This window comes from Ornithorhynchus anatinus, chromosome 5 (genome assembly GCF_004115215.2).
Source record: "Ornithorhynchus anatinus isolate Pmale09 chromosome 5, mOrnAna1.pri.v4, whole genome shotgun sequence".
Classification (NCBI taxonomy): Eukaryota; Metazoa; Chordata; class Mammalia; order Monotremata; family Ornithorhynchidae; genus Ornithorhynchus; species Ornithorhynchus anatinus.
In genome coordinates this window covers 100,228,619-100,247,966 of record NC_041732.1, presented here as the reverse complement: position 1 = coordinate 100,247,966, position 19,348 = coordinate 100,228,619, and the positions used below count along the sequence as shown (strand labels likewise).

The following is a 19,348-nucleotide window of genomic DNA, read 5'->3' as shown; positions in this document are numbered from 1 at the left end:
AAGCACTGGGGGGGACACAGGGTCATCAGGTTGTCCCACGTGAGGCTCACAGTCTTAATCAGCGTGGCTCAGTGGAAAGAGCCCGGGCTTGGGAGTCAGAGGTCATGAGTTCGAATCCCGGCTCTGCCACTTGTCAGCTGTGTGACTGTGGGCAATTTACTTCCCTTCTCTGGGCCTCAGTTAACTCATCTGGAAAATGGGGATTAACTGGGAGCCTCACGTGGGACAACCTGATGACCGTGTATCTCCCCCCGTGCTTAGAACAGTGTTCTGCATATAATAAGCAGTTAACAAATACCAACATTATTATTATGAATCCCCATTTTACAGATGAGGTCACTGAGGCACAGAGAAGGGAAGTGACTTGCCTAAGGTCACACAGCTGACAAGTGGCAGAGATTAGACTGTAAGCCCGTCAAAGGGCAGGGACTGTCTCTATCTGTTACCGATTTGTCCATTCCAAGCGCCTAGTCCAGTGCTCTGCACAGAGTAAGCGCTCAACAAATACTAATGAATGAATGAATGAATGACTGAGCTCCCCTGCAGGCCCTGGGGGGGGGGGGGGGGGAGGGAACCCCCGTCCGCGCATGCGCCCCTGCGGGGCTGACGTCATGGGGGGCGGGGCGGAGCGGCGGGTCACGTGCTCCTCCCCTCTTCTTCCCTACAAGGCCATCGGCGCCTCCGCGCGCCCCGCCCCGCCCGCAGGAATGTGCCCCCGCCTTGGCCTCTACCATCTCCCGCACGTCGGCGGGGGGGGGGGGGGGCGCGGCGCCCATCGCGTTCCCTCATCAGAGCGCGGAGGAGGCCGGCGGGGGATCCGATCCAACCGTCCCATCCGTAGAACCCTTAGAGAGCGATCGGCATGGGGCTGTCCCCGTTCGGGTCGGTCCGCCGTCCCGTTTCCCCCCCCCCCCCGGCGCTGGGGCATGGGCGGCTCCGGGGTGGAGGCGGACTTCCGGGCGGGAGGGCGGAGGCCGGAAGTGGCGGGTGTCGCGCGCTCCGCAGCTGTGGCCTCGCGCTCCCCCTGACGCCGCCGCCGCCTCTGCTCTTTTCTCCTCTTCTTCTTCTCTTCTCCTTCGCCGGTGAGTGACGCCTCCTCTTCCCTCCCTCCCTCCCTCCCTCCCCCAGCGCTCAGCGCAGTGCTCCGCGCCAGCCCGGCGCTCACTCAGTAGCCAATCGGGAAGTTCGACCCTTCCCCCCCCCCCCCCATTAGGCTTTGCGCGCTGTACTGGACGCTCGGGGGAGTCCAGTACGACCGCCTCAGCCCACGCACCTTCCCTCCCCCCCCCCCCCCCCAGTAATAATGCTGGGGGTGGTTAAGCGCTTACTCTGTGCAGAGCACTGTTCTAAGCGCTGGGGGGAGGTGCAGGGTCATCATTCATTCATTCAGTAGGTTATTCATTCATTAGTATTTATGGAGCGCCCACTCTGTGCAGGGCACTGGACTAAGCGCTGGGGGGAGATGCAGGGTCATCATTCAGTAGTGTTTATTGAGCGCTTATTATGTGCAGGGCACTGGACTAAGCGCTGGGGGGGAGGTGCAGGGTCATCATTCATTCAGTAGGTTATCATTCATTCATTCATTCATTAGTATTTATTGAGCGCCCACTCTGTGCAGGGCACTGGACTAAGCGCTGGGGGGGAGGTGCAGGGTCATCATTCATTCAGTAGGTTATCATTCATTCATTCATTAGTATTTATTGAGCGCCCACTCTGTGCAGGGCACTGGACTAAGCGCTGGGGGGGAGGTGCAGGGTCATCATTCATTCAGTAGGTTATCATTCATTCATTAGTATTTATTGAGCGCCCACTCTGTGCAGGGCACTGGACTAAGCGCTGGGGGGGGAGGTGCAGGGTCATCATTCATTCAGTAGGTTATCATTCACTCATTCATTAGTATTTATTGAACGCCTGCTATGTGCAGGGCACTGGACTAAGCGCTGGGGGGGGAGATGCAGGCTCATCATTCATGCAGTAGTGTTTATTGAGCGCTTACTCTGTGCAGAGCACTGGACTAAGCGCTGGGGGGGGAGATGCGGGCTTATCATTCGTTCATTAGTATTTATTGAGCGCTTACTCTGCGCAGAGCACTGTTCTAAGCGCTGGGGGGGGAGATGCAGGGGCAGCATTCATTCATTCAGTAGGTTATCATTCATCCATTTAGTAGTATTTATTGAGCGCCTACTATGTGCCGGACACTGGACTAAGCGCTGGGGGAGATGAAGGGTTATCATTCAGTCATTCAGTAGGTCATTCATTCATTCAATAGTATTTATTGAGCGCTTACTCTGTGCAGAGCACTGGACTAAGCGCTGGGGGGGGAGATGCAGGCTCATCATTCATTCATTCAGTAGGTTATTCATTCATTCACTCAGTAGTAGTTATTGAGCACCTACTATGTGCAGAGCACTGGACTAAGCGCTGGGGGGGAAGATGCAGGCTCATCATTCATTCATTCAATAGTATTTATTGAGCGCCTACTATGTGCAGAGCACTGGACTAAGCGCTGGGGAGGAGATGGAGGGTCATCATTCAGTAGTATTTATTGAGCACTTACTATGTGCAGAGCACTGTACTAAGCGTTGGGGGAGATGCAAGCTCATCACTCATTCATTCAGTAGTATTTATTGAGCGCTTATGTGCAAAGCACTGTTCTAAGCACTGGGGGGGGAGATGCTGGGTCATCACTCAATAGTGTTTATTGAGCGCTTACTATGTGCAGAGCACTGTACTAAGCGCTGGGGGGGGGGAGATGCACGGTCATCATTCATTCATTCAGTAGTATTTGTTGAGTGCTTACTCTGTGCAGAGCACTGTACTAAGCGCTGGGGGGGGGGTAGATACAGGGTCATCAGGTTGTCCCTCGTGTGGCTCACAGTTAATCCCCATTTTACAGATGAGGTAACTGAGGCCCAGAGAAGTGACTTGCCCACAGTCACACAGCTGCCAAGTGGCAGAGCCGGGATTTGAACGCACGACCTCCGACTCCCACGCCCGGGCTCTGTCCACGGAGCCACGCTGCTTCTTTGAGGGGCCTGGGGATGATGATGATGATGATGATGATGATGATGGCAGCATCTATTAGGTGCTCACTCTGTGCCAAGCACTGTGCTAAGCGCTGGGGAAGATACCAGACTAGGCTGTGAGCCCGTCAATGGGCAGGGATGGTCTCTATCTGTTGCCGAATTCTCCTTTCCGAGCGCTCAGTCCAGTGCTCTGCACATAGTAAGCGCTCAATAAGTACCACTGATTGAAAGATTCATTCAATAGTATTTATTGAGCGCTTACTAAGTGCAGAGCACTGCACTAAGCGCTTGACCAAGGTCATCAGGTGTTTCCCCTCCCCATCACCCCCCCCCATTTTGCAGATGAGGGAGCTGAGGAAGTGAAGGGACTGGCCCAAGGTCACCCAGCTGACAAGGGGTATCTGCCCAGCGCTCATTATGTGCCGAGCACTGTTCTAAACGCTGCCGCGGGCCCATCGGGTAGGACGCGGACCCTTGGCCCACCGCGCAGCCTTCACCTCCCCCATTTCCCAGACCCGCGGCCCCAAGAAGTGACTGGCCCAAGGTCACGCGGCAGGCAGAGGGAGGCGCCGGGATTCGAACCCTCGACCCCCGCCTCCCAAACCACTAGGCCGTGCTGCTGCTCGGGGGGGGGGGGGGGGGGGGGGGGGAGAGAGCCCAGGTGGGGAGTCGGAAGGGTCTGGGTTCCAATCCCGGCTCCGCTCCTTGTCCGCTGGGTGACCTTGAGCGAGTCGCTTCACGTCTCTGGGCCTCGCTTTTCTCCTCTGGAAAAGGGGGGTGAAGACCGGGGGCCCCCACGTAGGACAACCTGAGGACCTCGTATCTCCCCCAGCGCTTAGAACGGTGCTTGGCACATAGTAGGTGCTTAAATAGCAACATTATTGTATGGGCCGGGGGACTGTGTCCAAACTGATTAGTTTGGATTCCCGCCCGGCGCTCAGTACACTCCCCGGCATCTAATAAGCACTTAACAAATACAATAAAAAGGGGAGGGGGAGTGTTCTTTCTCTGGGCGGTGTTTCGGCATTCATTCATTCAATAGTATTTATTGAGCGCTTACTATGTGCAGAGCACCGGACTAAGCGCTTGGAAAGATCATCGGGTGGGACGCAGTCCCTGTCCCCGTGTGGGGCTCGTCATCCCCATTTTGCAAGGGAGGAAACTGCGAGGAAGCGAAGGGACGTGCCCGAGGTCACCCAGGAGACAAGGGGCGGAACGGGGATTAGAACCCGGGGCCTACCGACTCCCGAGGCCCGGGTTCCAGCCGCTAGGCCACGCCTTCTCCGGGACTGAATAACCCGGTTCATCGATCAGGGTTTCGTTGACTTGTTGAACGATAAGAATCTTTGCTGACAGCATTTCCCGAACTGGAGCAGGGCGTTTTCGTTTTTAAGTCGGGGAAGGAGTCCAATCGGTGGTATTTATTGAGCACTCCTGCTTGGGAGTGTCCGGGACAACAGAGTTGGTAGGTGAGTTCCCTGCCCACAGCGAGTCCGGGAGGGGGAAATTGGGAAGCAGCGTGGCTCAGTGGAAAGAGCGTGGGCTTTGGAGTCGGCGGTCATGGGTTCGAATCCCCGCTCGGCCACTTGTCAGCTGTGTGGCTTTGGGCGAGTCACTTCACTTCTCGGTGCCTCGGTTCCCTCATCTGTAAAATGGGGATTAAGACTGTGAGCCCCACGTGGGACAACCTGATTCCCCTCTGTCTCCCCCAGCGCTTAGAACAGTACTCGGCACATAGTAAGCGCTTAACAGATACCCACATTATTATTATATCGAGCCAATCTGAAACGTCTGTCCGTCCAAGCCTTACTACACACCCAAACGCTGTGATAAACCATGCGGTGGGTACGGCGCAATCAGACCAGACCCCGGCCCTCAGCGGCCGGGGGCGCACGGTTCGAGGGGGAGGTAAAACAATAACCTTTATCACCTCTTTGGTGGATCAAGGAGCGGCGTGGCTCAGTGGAAAGAGCACGGGTCTTGGGAGTCAGAAGTCGTGGGTTCTAATCCCGGCTCGGTCGCTTGTCAGCTGTGTGACTTGGGGCGAGTCACAACTTCTCCGGGCCTCAGTGGCCCCATCTGTAAAAGGGGGGGGTGAAGACTGTGAGCCCCACGTGGGACAACCTGATCACCTTGTATCTTCCCCAGCGCTTAGAACAGTGCTTTGCATAAATCATTATTATTATTATTAGAACAGTTCTTGGCACATAGTAAGCGCTTAACAAATGCCATTACTTTTATTATTATGAGGAAAGAGGGGCCCCAGAGAAGTTGAGAGATTTACCCAAGGTCACACAGCAGGCAGGCGGAGGAGCCAGAGTTTGAATCCGCTTCCCCTGGTTGCCAGGCCCGTGCTCGTTTCTCCAGGCCGTGATGCCGCGTTCTTTTTGGTCGGGCGCTTAGTACAGTGCTTTGCACACAGTACCGGTTCAGTAAATGCCACTGAGTGAATTATGGGCATTTTGACTAATCCAGGGTACTAGTGGACGCTTAAATCGCACTGTAGATGGACGTAACAGCTTGCAGAGTTGATGGACAATCATAACAATCCTTCTCCCCAGCGGAGAATACCAGTTAAGGCCTCAAGTGCTTGGCACATAGTAAGCGCTTACCAAATACCATCATCATTATTCGTGACTGCGTTGCAGATTAATCATGGAAGAAAAAATGCCTTAGCCAAATATAATTGCGCGGGAGTGTGGCAGGCGAAGGGAATTCACAGTTTAATTAGAACAAGAAAAGAAAGGATAGGTAGTTAAAAATCATCGTGTTTTGAAATGGGATTCTAAGGTCCTTAACGTTGCCCACCGTGGCTTGTAAAATGCGTGAGACAAGGCCCATTAAAGGGAATTATGAGAAGACTAGAACCTCAGTTGGACTGGGTGTCGTTTCTGGTAAATTATGAGGTAGAAAAGGATGGCCTTTAATTGTTTGGAAGCACTTTGGGCGTTGCGGTAGTTTTATTTCTTAAAACTGCGATATTAATATTGTAACACAAAGATGATGAGGCTCGTGAAGTATAATAATGGTATTAAGCGCGTACCGTGTGCCGTCGCTGGGGTCGATACAAGCAAAGCGGGCTGTACACGGTCCCCGCCCCACGTGGGGCTCGCAATCTCAATCCCCGTTTTCCAGAGGAGGTAACTGAGGCCCAGAGAAATAAAGTGACTTGCCCGAGGTCTCACAACAGGCAAGTGGCGGAGCTGGGATTCGAACCTATGCCTTTCTGACTCCCAGGCCGGTGCTCCGCCTTCTAATGATAATAATGTTGGTATTTGTTAAGCGCTTACCATGTGCCGAGCACTGTTCTAAGCTCTGGGGTAGACACAGGGGAATCAGGTTGTCCCATGTGGGGCTCACAGTCTTAATCCCCATTTTACAGCTGAGGTAAATGAGGCACAGAGAAGTGAAGTGACTTGCCCACAGTCACACAGCTGACAAGTGGCAGAGCTGGGATTCGAACTCATGACCTCTGACTCCAAAGCCCGTGCTCTTTCCACTGAGCCACGCTGCTTCTCAAGTTCGATTCTTAGGTGTCAGAGCTAGGATTAAACCTAGTCCTGACACCTCAGGCCATTGCTTAGCCCATGAAAATACCTTTCCATTACCATTTTTTGCCCATGAAGAGGTTAATGAGCAAATCTGCTTATTCTTCACGTTATTTCAAGTGATTCGTTTTTGAAAATCTGGGGAAACAGCTACTTTAAATGACTTCAGACTGGGTTTAATAGTCCATGTTTATTAATTCATCAATCAACGGTACTTATTGAGTGCCCACCATGCGCAGAGCACTGTACCGAGCACTTGGGAGAGTACAATCCAGCAGGATTAGCGGCCGGGTTCCCTGCCCGTAATGATTTTACAGCCTAGAGGGGGAGACGGGCATTAATATATGAATGCTAATGCTCTGAGATTGCGTTCCTAAGGGCTCGGTGAGTTCCCCCTGTGAGCAGAGGATTGTATTAAATTCTGTGGGAAATTATAAACGGAGAGAGCCACATATGTGAACGTAAACTTGCATCTTCAACTCTGCAGCTCTTTAGAAGCAAATTGAGGCAGAGAGAAAAGGTAGGTCACGGGGAAACTAGACTTGGGCAGATGCATAGTAGAAATAATTCTGGTATTTAAGTGCTTCCTACTTGCCAAGCACCGTATTAAGCACTGGGGTAGATACAGGATAATCGGGTTGGACACCGACCACGTCCCACATTGGGCTCACAGTCATTTTACGGATACGAGGGCACTGAGTCCCGGAGAAGTGAAGCGACTCGCCCAAGGTCACACAGCAGGCCAGGGGCTGAGCTGGGATTAGAACCCAGATCCTTCTGACTCCCAGGCCCCTGCTCTTTCCACGAGGCCACACTCCTTCACAGGACAGGGTCCGGCAAAATCCACCCCAGAGTCCGCACCCACGCTCGGGGGCCCAGAGAGGTGGAGTGTGAACTCAGTGGTTTCTGGAGCTACCAGAAACCAAAAAGGAGGGATGGTGGCGTCATCAATAATAATAATATTTGTTAAACGCTTACTACACGCCCGGCGTTATACTAAGCACTGTGGTGGATACAAGCAAATGAGATTGGACACAGTCTCTGTCCCACGTAGAGCTCACAGTCTCAATCCCCATTTGACAGGTGAGGTAACTGAGGCCCCGAGAAGTGAAGTCACCTGCCCGAGGTCACACAGATGAGCGGAGCCAGGATTAGAACCCACGACTTTCTGACTCCCAGGCCCGGTCTCGATCCACTACGCTGTGCTGCTTGGGTCAGAAAGGAGCCACAGAGCCAGCTCTCTGAGGCACAAGTTACTGAAATTTACCTTGGATGCACTGGGAAAAGATTGGGAAGAGGAAAGGTTTAAAGGGGTGAAGGGAAAAAATTGGGGCGACTCCTTAGGAGTGGCCAAAGAAAGATTATCCAGAGAAGCCGAGCCTTGACTGGGGTTGGGTGTCGGTCATAGAAGGCTTGAGAATAATAATGATAATTGTGGTATTTGTCAAGCGCTTATTCTATGCCAGGCACCATATTGTGCACTAGGGTGGGTACAAGCATTTTGGGTTGGACACGATCCCTGCCCCACGTGGGGCTCACAGTCATTCATTCATTCAATAGTATTTATTGAGCGCTTACTGTGTGCAGAGCACTGTACTAAGCGCTTGGAATGTACAAATCGGTAACAGAGACAGTCCCCGCCCTTTGACGGGCATACAGTCTAATCGGGGGAGACGGACAGACAAGAATAATAGCAATAAATAGAATCGAGGGGATGAACATCTCATTAAAACAATAGCAAATAAATAGAATCAAGGCGATGTACATTTCATTCACAAAATAAAATTAAATTTAAAAAACAGTCATTAATCCCCATTTTCCAGATGAGGGAACTGAGGCCCAGAGAAGTGAAGTGACTTGCCCACAGTCACACAGCAGACGAGCGGCCGAGCTGAGGTTAGAACCCAGGTCCTTCCGACTGCCAGGCCCGGGCTCTACCCAACAGGCCATCCTGCTTCCCACAATAGCAGTAATAATAATGATGGTGGTATCTGTTAAGCCCTTACTATGTGCCAAGCACTGTTCTAAGCGCTGGGGTAGATCCAAGGTAATCAGGTTGTCCCACGTGGGGCTCACAGTCTTCGTCCCCATTTTCCAGATGAGGGAACTGAGGCCCAGAGAAGTGAAGTGACTCGCTCAAGGTCACACAGCAGACAGGCAGCGGAGCCGGGATGAGAACCCACGACCTGCGACTCCCAAGCCCGGGCTCTTTCCACTGAGCCACGCCAGGGAAGCGGTCCAGGAATAACCGGGAGACCGCCCAGCCAGGAAGCTGCTCCGTCAGTAGTCTAGGCGAGGAGTGATTAAGGCGGAGGGACAGGATGTAGTAACCGGAAGAGGCAATTTCAGCAAAAAAACCCACAGGAAGAAGTGGCCGGACTGGGCGATAAACCGAACCTGCCAGATGAAAGACATTGAGAATGACTGGTTTAAAAGCCAGAGGATCCGGGAAGAGGAGTCTGGGACAAGGAGATTATCCCACTGCTTTTTCCGACTGCTCAGTCCGATGTAGAAACGTAATAATCATAATAATTTTGGTATTTGTTAAGCGCTTACTATGTGCCAAGCACGTTTTGAGCGCTGGTAAATACAAGGTCATCAGGTTGTCCCACGTGGGGCTCACAGTCTTCATCCCCGTTTTCCAGATGAGGTCACTGAGGCCCAGAGAAGTGACTTGCCCAAAGTCACACCGCTGACCGGCGGCGGGACCGGGATTAGAACCCGCGACTCCCAAGCCCGGGCTCTTTCCACTGAGCCGCGCTGCTTTTTCCTCTGCGAGCCTCATTAGCCGTAATGCTAAGAAGTACTGTGCTACACTAGCATGAATACTTTTAATGCCTAATAAATAAGATATTTTATTGAGCATTCGCGGGGGCGATGCCGTGGGGAATGTACAACAGAAGCGTTGGGACACATTCCTTCCCCACAGGGAGCTTACGTTCTAATGGGGGAGGCGGAGAAGAAAATATTTATAAATAAGGTAGTCAGAGGAGACCGTAGAGTTGATGGTAAATGTACACACAACTGCAGCCATCTCGACTCCTGAGTTTAGTTCGGGGAATGTTAGCCAAGGAAATTAACGCGATCTGTAGTTGGAGATATGCTTCTATTCTGTGGCTGCGCGCCAGGGTTTTAGGGGAAGTGTAGAGTGTGTATAAATATCGGTAGGGTCTTAGACAATTTTGCTGTAATTCTCAGTTTTCAAACAGGATGTGGTCCCCAGTTTTGAGTGCTTGTGCTGCTTTGTGTTGGCGATTTCCTTTGCCATCCCGTCCTCATCTTGATCACCTCCATTGAAATAGGGAAAATATTTGCCTTGTGGTTTCCTTTCTAATTAAATGTATTCCAGCCGGTGGACTGACCCTGGCCCCTGTGATCCTCTAAGGCGGAGGTAGAATCGGAGTCAAGGTTAATAAGGAAAAGTCAAGAGGTGGCTTATGCTTATTAATAAAAATGGTGTTGGTTAAGCGCTTACTCCGTGCCAGGCACTGTACTGAGCGCTGGCGGGGATACAAGCAAATCAGGCTGGACGCGGTCCCCATCTCACGAGGGAGATGAGGTGACGGAGGCCCAGAGAAGTGAAGTGGCTTGCCCAAGGTCACACAGCAGACAGGTGGCAGCGGGGGGATTAGAACCCGTGGCCTTCTGACTCCCAGCCCCGTGCTCTATCCATTACGCCATGCTGCTTCTGACCATTATTATTATTGCTATATAGTATAGTTTATTATTGTAATTATGGCTAATTATTTCAGCGATCTTCTGAACCCGAGCTAAAATACAAAGGTCATGTAAGGAGGGGGAAGAAGCACTCCCTCGAAGACGGACTCGATTTTCACTGGGTTCGTTTCCGAATGGCATTTTGTAGCCCAGAGCTCTGGATGGTCCGTCATTCCAAGCAGTCCACCGATCTATTTTTAGGGCGGCGCATAGCGTTTTTCCACGTCAGAACCGAATACGGTCTGGAGAACGTAAGCTTTAAAATTATTGTATCGGTCAGGGAGTGAAATCAGTAAGCCTATTTGTGGATCCGCTGGGAAGCATATAGCTCGTTGCACGGTGGCTTTCCGGCTAACCGGAGGTTTTGCAGATCTGTCTCCAACCGGATCGCCACTCGGAAACATGGTACAGTTCAGTAACGTGCTTTGTTGTTCCGGGGGTGTCTATTATGGGAGCTGTCGCTTGGGGCCCTTTTCGTCGTAGAAAACCGTCGCCTTTGCAAAGGCGAATCGTTCGGCGTCTTGAACTGTGAAAGATTGAAAATTGACTCGGCTGCCGAGTTTTCATCAGGCTGAATTAGAGTTCGTGGGAGTCGATTTCGGCACGGACTCCGCTGGAGTTCGAGATGATTCTTCTTCTTCCGCCTTAGCAAGTCTTTTAGCATGTTTAGCTTTCAGAGTGGCGCTGCTAAGATGCAGTCTTTGAGTGTCTTCGGGTATCTTCGTTCTCAAGCTTAGAAAGGACAAAGATGTAGGCAAATCGTATATTTCTGCCTTGGTGTTATTTCTAACGCGTGATACTGTGGTGATCCGATTCGTGGAAAGAACGATCTCTGCTACCCCACACCTCTTAAATCGGTCCTGTCTGTCGACGCGTCTCCGGCCGTTTGCGTGTCTTCGTGCCGGTAGGGAAGAGGAAGCAGCAGTTTCCTGTTAGGTCGAAGGGCAGCTCATGATTGGAAATCCAAGATGAGGAGCAATTAACCCATCCGTGGTATTTATTGAGCTCTGAGCGCGGAGCACCCTACCGAGTGCGTAGGAAAGGTACCCTAGAACAGAGTTGGTAGATGGGTTCCCTGTTCACAACGACCTTACAGGCTAGAAAGGGAGGCAGACGTTAATATATAATTTAATTTAAATATAATATATAATTTAAAGATATGTGCGGACTACAGAGGGAGAGAGAGGAAGGGAAAAAGGAGTGCTTCGCCCACTTATAAAGCAAACACAATCAACTTATTCAGACTTACACCCAGGCCTGCTCTACCCACCATCTCAAGACCCCATTGTAGGATATCAGATCAGTAACCGTTCGAGATCTTTTTCTGTGTCGGTAAGGTGGGCGATCATTGGACTAATCCACTGGGCTGCCATCCTCCACCAGAGGTGGTCTTGTTCGTTTGATTCGGAAAAGTAAGGTGCTCTGCCTTTCTCAGCATCAACGCATAAGCTGTGGTGGGCATTTATTTATATGAGCGGGAGGGAAGAAAGATTTCTCGAGGCTCTATTTTCTCTGGGAAAGAATCAATCTAGTTGTGTGTGTGTGTGTAAGAGTATCGAAATTTCTCTATGATGTGATTAATGTCATGATTTGGTCCGCTTTTTAGAGTTCAGTAGTCCAATTCGATAATCGCATTACCCACGAGTAAATCGAGGGGTTCTTGGTGGCTTTTTTGATTTTTGGTTGGCGACGTACAGCGGCCACGCATTGTTATATACTTGAGCTATTTTGCTTCTTATCCCCTGCAGGATCCAACCGCCACCATGTCGAGCAAAAGGGCCAAGACGAAGACGACGAAGAAGCGGCCTCAGCGCGCCACTTCCAATGTCTTCGCCATGTTCGACCAGTCCCAGATTCAGGAGTTCAAGGAGGCCTTCAACATGATCGACCAGAACAGGGACGGCTTCATCGACAAGGAAGATCTGCACGATATGCTGGCCTCCCTCGGTAATGAGTGCTCCCGGGAATCTTTTCCTCGGTCCCGCTCCCCTCGCCTCATTCTCCGTCTCCCCCCAGAGCCGACCGGTAGCCCTGGCCTCTCCCCTTTCCCATCTGGCAAGTCGCCGCTCTCCCCCCCTTCCGAGCCCTTCTGAAATCACATGTCCGGTTGGTCTTGCCTGCCTGATTTCTTGTCTGGGGTACCGTGTGGCCCAGCAGATGGGCCACGGGCCCGGGAGTCGGGGGGTCCTGGGTTCTAATTCTGGCTCGGCCACTTGTCTGCTATATGATCTTTGATTCTCTCTGCCTCAGTTCCTTCGTCTGTCAAATGAGGAGGATGACTGTGAGTCCTTTGTGGGTCAGGGATTATGGCCGATATGATGGCCTTGTATCTGCCCCAGCGCCTAGTACAGTAACACTGAAGAAATACCCCTATTATTATTTATTAGTCTCTTCACAGTAAATCCACCTCCCGCACTTCAGCTTCATTTTACCATCACAGTCCCTTTAGCAAATAATATATATTTAGACCCTGTTGCCTCCTACCTGTAATTTACTTTAGTGTCTGTCTCCCTTGCCTAGATCATAAGCTCTTTGAGAGGAGGGATCATGTGTATTAATTCTATTTTCTCCCAGGCATTTACTACAGTGTTCTTTACCCAGTACACTCGCTAAACACTAATTCTTGACTATTATAAAACTGCTTACTCCTTGGATTTATACAGCATTTTCTTTCAACAAGCTGAGGATTTCACATATATTTTTTAACAGTATCTCTTAGATGAGGTGGCTGCCTTAAAAATTGTAGCCCTTGGATTTGTTGTATCTTATTTGGAGATTCTGCTTCCCACCTTCTAACAGCGGGAGTCCCCCCCATGGCTTGAACTACTATCTCTACATGAATGATTCCCAAATTTCCCCATTCAGCATTCCCTCTGCCCTTCAGGTCGTCGCTACCTGGAGGAACCTCCGACACCTCCAACGTAATGTGTCCAAAGCAAACCGATCGTCTTCCCGCCCAAACCCCATCCTTCCCCCATTTTCTCATCGCTGTAGACACCACCGCTATCCTTCTCTCCCAAGCCTGTAACCTTGGCACTGTCCTCCACTCATCTCTCTCATCCCTTCCATATATTCAGTCGGCGTCACCGGATCCTGCCGGTTCTACGTTCGCGGAATCACTAAAATCCGCCCTTTCCTCTGTCCGTTCAAACTCCTGCTGTTCTAATCCGAGCACTTCGTGTCCTGCCTCGTGCGCTGCGTCTGACTCCCTGCCTCCCGTCTCTCCCCACTCCAGTTCATTAATTGACTCTCCCGCCCAGATCGTTTTGCTGAAAGAAGTTCAGTCCACATCTCCCCCAACTCTTCAGGAACCGTCAGTGGTCACCCGTCCACCTCCTCCTCGAACAGAAACTCCTTACCATCGGTTTGAGGGCCCGCAATCACCTCCCCGATATCCCATTTCACCCAAGCCTGCGCACTCTGCCCATCTCATGCCAACCTACCCACGTCCTCCTTCCGGCCTGGATGTCCCTCCCCCTCCAGATATGACACACCAACGCTCCCCTCCTTCAAAACCTTATTAAGGTCCCATCTCCTTCAAGGGCCTTCTCCGATTAAACCCACTTTTCCCCAGCTCCCTGTCCTTTAGGCGTCGCCTTCGAATTTGGCTGCGTTCCCCTTGAGCCCTCGGTATTCACCCCACCCTCAACCTCACAGTCTTTAAGTTCCTAGCTTTTATTTATATTCATGTTTGTCTCCTAGTCTGTAAGCTCCTTGTGGGTAAGGAACACGTCTACCGAGTCTGTTGGGATTTTACTCTCCCCAATGCTGGGTACCGTAAGCACTCGGAGCCATCGATCGCGAGAACAAACACGTAAAGGCTGACTGGTATTCTGGGGGTGGAAAAAGTGTTTGTTTTAATGCGGGACTTAAATGCAAAAACCTTTCCTCTAGGGAAGAATCCAACCGACGAGTATCTGGACGCCATGATGAACGAGGCGCCGGGCCCGATAAACTTCACCATGTTCCTCACCATGTTCGGCGAGAAGTTGAATGGCACGGATCCAGAGGACGTCATCAGGAATGCTTTCGCTTGCTTTGATGAGGAAGCAACAGGTAAGCGCTCCCTCCAAGTCAGCTTAACGGCAAGGCTTTCGTTCTAAAGACTCGCGCCCGGCCTAGGTTACGTTAGATCGCTGAGGTTTAGAGTCCCTTTTGTAAGGCGAAGTCACCCTGTGGAAGGCTCCAGCCGTGAGTCCCCGGAGTTGTCGGATCCTGTGTGAGAAGTTGATCGCTCACAATGTGACCTGAAAGCGGGAGGGGGGAGAAGAGGCCCTTAAGCCCCGCGATCGGGTCGTAATGACGTCAGCGGAGCCCGCCTTCCCGGCCGAGACAGGTGGCCCTCATTCCGTGAACGGGAAGAGGATCGCTTGCCCACATGGTGGATGAGCGGCGCTCAGAGTCCAGAAGGGAAAGGAATGTCCCCCGGCCAGCGGGACACGGGCTCGGCTTCTTTTAGCCCGGCCCGCCCTCGCCCCTCCCTTAGCCAGCGGAATGAACGCCCTGCGGGACAACTGTCAGGGACAGCGGGTGTCGCCTGCCGTCCCGGCACAGAAGATCTCGGAGCCCTTGGTTTCCACGGCAGACGCCTCCGGGTCCCTCCCCCATTTTGTAAATGGCCGAGGAGGATGTGGGAGGCCGATTCTGGACCTGTGACTCTGAGCGAAGGCCATAGCGTTTCTGACTTTCAGGGACGAATGTCGCATTTCAGCTTTCTCACAACGGGTCTGCCTCTACCACCCCAGCCCCGCGGCCCACCTGCACTGCAGAAGCACGGCCTGGTGGATAGAGCACGGACCCGGGAGGCAGAAGGGCCTGGGTTCTACTCCCAGCACTGCCCCTTGTCTGCTGCCTGACCTTGGGCAAGTCACCTCTCCGGGCCTCAGTTCCTTCATCTGTAAAATGGGGGTTAAGACTGGGAGCCCCACGTGAGACGTGGACTTTGAGGATTTTTGTATCTGCCCCAGAGCTTAGTATTATGCTTGGCACATAGTAAGCACTTTACAGATACCATTAAAAAAAAAAGATCATCATGGGTGGCGAGATGGATGGGTCACCCCCCTGCTTGGCGGTAGGGTAGTTCTGCCCCCTCTCCTCTTTGAATTTTCTCCCTCTTTTCTCCCAAAGTCGTTTCTAGGGGGCTCCGATTCTGTCACCCCATTTCCCACCCCCAGCAATGATAAAGAATGATAACGAAAGTATTCGTGAAGCGCTTACTATGTTCTAAGCACTGGGGTAGATCCAAGGTAATCAGGTTGTCCCACATGGGGGCTCACCGTCTTAATCCCCATTGTACAGATGAGGGAACTGAGGCCCAGAGAGGTCATGGGTTTGACTCCCAGCTCTGCCACTTGTCAGCTGTGTTACTATGGGCAAGTCACTTAACTTCTCTGTGCCTCAGTTCCCTCATCTGTAAAACGGGGATTAACTGTGAGCCTCACGTGGGACAATCTGATTACCCTGGATCTACCCCAGCGCTTAGAACAGTGCTCTGCACATAGTAAGCGCTTAACAGATACCAACATTATTATTATCATTGCCCACGGTCACACAGCAGACAGGTGGCGGAGCCGGGATTAGAACCCACGTCCTCCTGACTCAGATTTCAGTAGAATCTCTGCTTGTCCTGCTGTCGGCTGGGGAGGCTGCAGCTAAAACTCCGAGTCGAGTGGTGACGACCAAGGGGTCGGGGGAAAGGTTGCCAGGGGCCTGTGGAGGTGGGAGGGCCCTGGTGGGAGGTACAAGTGGGAAGGGGACGCAAGCGGCCTCGAGGCCGAGCCACCGTGGAGGCTTAACCGAGGATGCACGTCCAGCTCTCTCACTGCCTGTCACGGAGCTAGGCTGGCTACCAAACCTAGAGATCGTAGTCGCTATTATTCATCTGTCATTGAACACACCGTTCCGATCGACTTGAGGAGAAACAGGGTGCGCAGCCGGGCGTCAGGGCCCCGTCCCCCCATTTCTAACACTGTTCAACCGAAAAAGCTAGTTTCGACTGATGCTTCAGTTTTTTGGAAATCGAACCCGTCCCCCCGTTTCTAACACTGTTCCCTTGAAACAGCTAGTGTCGAGTGATGCTTCAATTTTTTTTTTTTAATGGTGTCTGTTAAGCACACGCTATGTGTCATTCATTCATTGTCATAATTTTTGAGGGCTTACTGAGTGCAGAGCACTAGGCCACTTGGGGAAGAAGCGTGGCTCAGTGGAAAGAGCCTGGGCTTCGGAGTCAGAGGTCATGGGTTCGACTCCCGGCTCTGCCACTTGTCAGCTGTGTGACTGTGGGTAAGTCACTTCGCTTCTCTGTGCCTCAGTTACCTCATCCGTAAAATGGGGATTAACCGTGAGCCTCACGTGGGACAACCTGATGACCTTGTATCTCCCCCAGCGCTTAGAACAGAAGCACATAGTAAGTGCTTAACAAATATCAACATTATCATTATTAAGTGCTGGGGAGAGTACAGTACAACAATAAACAGACGCATTGCCTACGAGCTGACAGTCTCGAGGTGACTGTTCCAAGCGTTGGGGTAGATACAAGTTCATTAGGTGGGACACGTGGAGCTCACCGTCTTCATTCCCATTTTACAGGAGAGAGAACTGAGGCCCAGTAAAGTGTCTTGCTCAAGGTCACACAGCAGACCAGTGGCAGAACCGGGATCAGAACCCGTGCCTTCCTGACTCTCAGGCCTGTGCTGTATCCACTAGGCCGTAGTGAGAGGGTGCCTGTCTACCGTTCTATCGTACCCTTCCCAAGCGCTTAGTACAGTGCTTCGCCTAAAGTAAGGGCTCAAGAAGTACACCCGAACGAAGGAGTAAGCCTATAACGGTAGGCCCAGGCTCTAACCACTGGGCCACGCCGCTTCTCTCATCTGAGAGTGGATCGGTCTCCTGCAGCCGTGTGGGGCAGATTCCTGAATCCCGGTCCATCTAAGAAACCTAATTCCGCTGCCTCCAGCCCAAAACAGGGAAGCGAGGAGGGCGGGAGCGGCAGAAGGGAAATGGGGCCAGGTAGGCCGGGCGGGAACAGCAGAGGAACTACGGCCGAGCCTACTTAGGCTCGAAGGCAGAGAGCTTGGTATTCATTCAGTCAGTCGTATTTAGCGAGCGCTTACTGTGTGCCGAGCACTCTATTAAGCGCTTGGAATGGACAGCTTGGCAACAGAGACGATCCCTGCCCAATAACGGGCAGTGCTGCGCACACAGTGCTTAATTAAAATACCACTGAGTGATTACATTTCTAGACTGGAAGATGGCTGTGGGCAGGGAATAATAATGATAACTGTGAAGCAGTTACTATATGTTGTCACTCTACTAAGCACTCGGGTGGATCCAAGAAAATTGGGGTGGACACAGTCCCCGTTCCACACGGGGCTCACAGTCTCGGTCCCCATTTTCCAAATGAGGTAACTTAGGCCCAGAGAAGTAAAGTGACTTGCCCAAGGCCACCCAGCGGACAAGTGGCAGAGTCGGGATTACAACCCGTGACCTCCTGACTCCCAAGCCTGGGCTCCGTCCACTAGGCCTAGGGCAGAATATGCCTGTTTACCGTTCTATCGTACTCTCCCAAGTGCTTAGTGTAGCAGGGAACGGTAGGGAAGCAGCATGGCTTAGTGGATAGAGCACGGGCTTGGGAGTCAGAGGTCGTGAGTTCTAATCCCGGCACCGCCACCTGTCAGCTGGGTGACTTTGGGCAAGTCACTTCACTTCCGGGCCTCAGTTACCTCATCTGGAAAGTGAAGATTAGAACCGTGAGCCCCAGGTGGGACAACCAGATTACCTGATACCTACCCCAGCACTTAGAGCGGTGCTTGGCACACAGTAAGCGCTTAACAAACGCCGTCGCTATTATTAATAATAATATTATTACCACAGTGCTTTGCATAAAGTAAGCACTCAGGAAATACGACTGAATGAAGGAATAAGCCTGTAAAGGTTCCAAGGGAACCCATCTGCCCGGAATAATGAGGCCGGTAGGGACCGTCACCGTGGCTGGAGACGTGTGGGGGCCGATTCCCGACCGTCGCCGACGTTGCCTTGCAGGCAGCATTCAGGAGGATTACCTGAGGGAGCTGCTGACCACCATGGGAGACCGCTTTACGGACGAAGAGGTGGACGAGCTGTACCGGGAAGCGCCCATCGACAAGAAGGGCAACTTCAACTACATCGAGTTCACCCGCATCCTGAAGCACGGGGCCCTAGACAAAGACGACTGAAGGGCGGGCCCATCGTCCCCGCTGGCAGCCGGCCGCCCTCCTCGCTCCTCTCTCTTTCCGAGACTTTGTTTTCTGGTAAAAACAAAAAAAACAAAAAACCTGTTGCATGCACTTCTCTTTTTCAGCTTCTGCCTCTCTCTCGGTGTATTTATTCCAAGCCATTCGGGGCATACTTAACTGCACCTCTAATCAGACTGGAAGTGGGTGGGTGGGCGGGGGGGAGGAAGGGGTCACTCTAAAATAGCTTAAAAAAGATCATGGGAATGATCGGTATCGTCAGAGCCAAGCGGTGGCGGAAGCCTCGGTATTTCTGGTTTAGCTGGATTTTTACATTTTTGTAATAGTATTTTGAAATAAAGATGATGAATCGACCGCGTCCGGTTAATATATTTGCTGGCTGTTCTTTCAGAAGCGGAAAGATGGAAACCCTAAGCCTTTTTATCAACTTCCGAGAAACTTGTAATTCCTCAGAGAGGTGGTATTTTCTATTTATACTTTATTCCTGTCCAAAAATAACAGAATATTAAGGAATCGCTTGTGTTTAAGATGGCCGGGTGACTTCCAGGAAATGATTCGGTCACGGATCTCTTCGTTTCGATCAGTCGGATCTGTACTACGCTGTAAAGCGATATCGAATAATAAAATTGTTGTGACCTACCGTAGTTAGACAACTTCCAGAGAGAGATGTGGGCTAGGCAAATTCTATCACTCATAGACCTGTTTTTGCTGTCTCCCCCGAGGTCTTGATTGCTTTCCCACGCCTAAAGAAATGAAAAAGGCACCGATACCTTGGTCTTGTTCACGTGACCAGATTTTTTTTGCCCCCATGAGCAAATAATGTTGG

The 19,348-nt window shown here is 51.7% G+C and overlaps 1 protein-coding gene across 2 annotated transcripts; it reads left to right on the top strand.

Annotated features, from left to right (window-relative positions):
* Positions 1–980: 980 nt before the first annotated feature.
* Positions 981–18,893, top strand: LOC100092114 (myosin regulatory light polypeptide 9). Of its 2 annotated transcripts, none has more exons than XM_029066632.2 (4): positions 981–1,082; positions 12,040–12,238; positions 14,186–14,347; positions 18,332–18,893. In XM_029066632.2, exons 2-4 carry the CDS (start codon positions 12,055–12,057, stop codon positions 18,502–18,504), a joined length of 519 nt encoding a protein of 172 aa, XP_028922465.1. In that variant the 5' UTR covers positions 981–1,082; positions 12,040–12,054; the 3' UTR covers positions 18,505–18,893. The 2 variants fall into 2 exon arrangements, with proteins under 2 accessions (XP_028922465.1, XP_003430077.2); XM_003430029.5 differs by lacking the exon at positions 981–1,082 and adding an exon at positions 10,674–10,696.
* Positions 18,894–19,348: the final 455 nt, after the last annotated feature.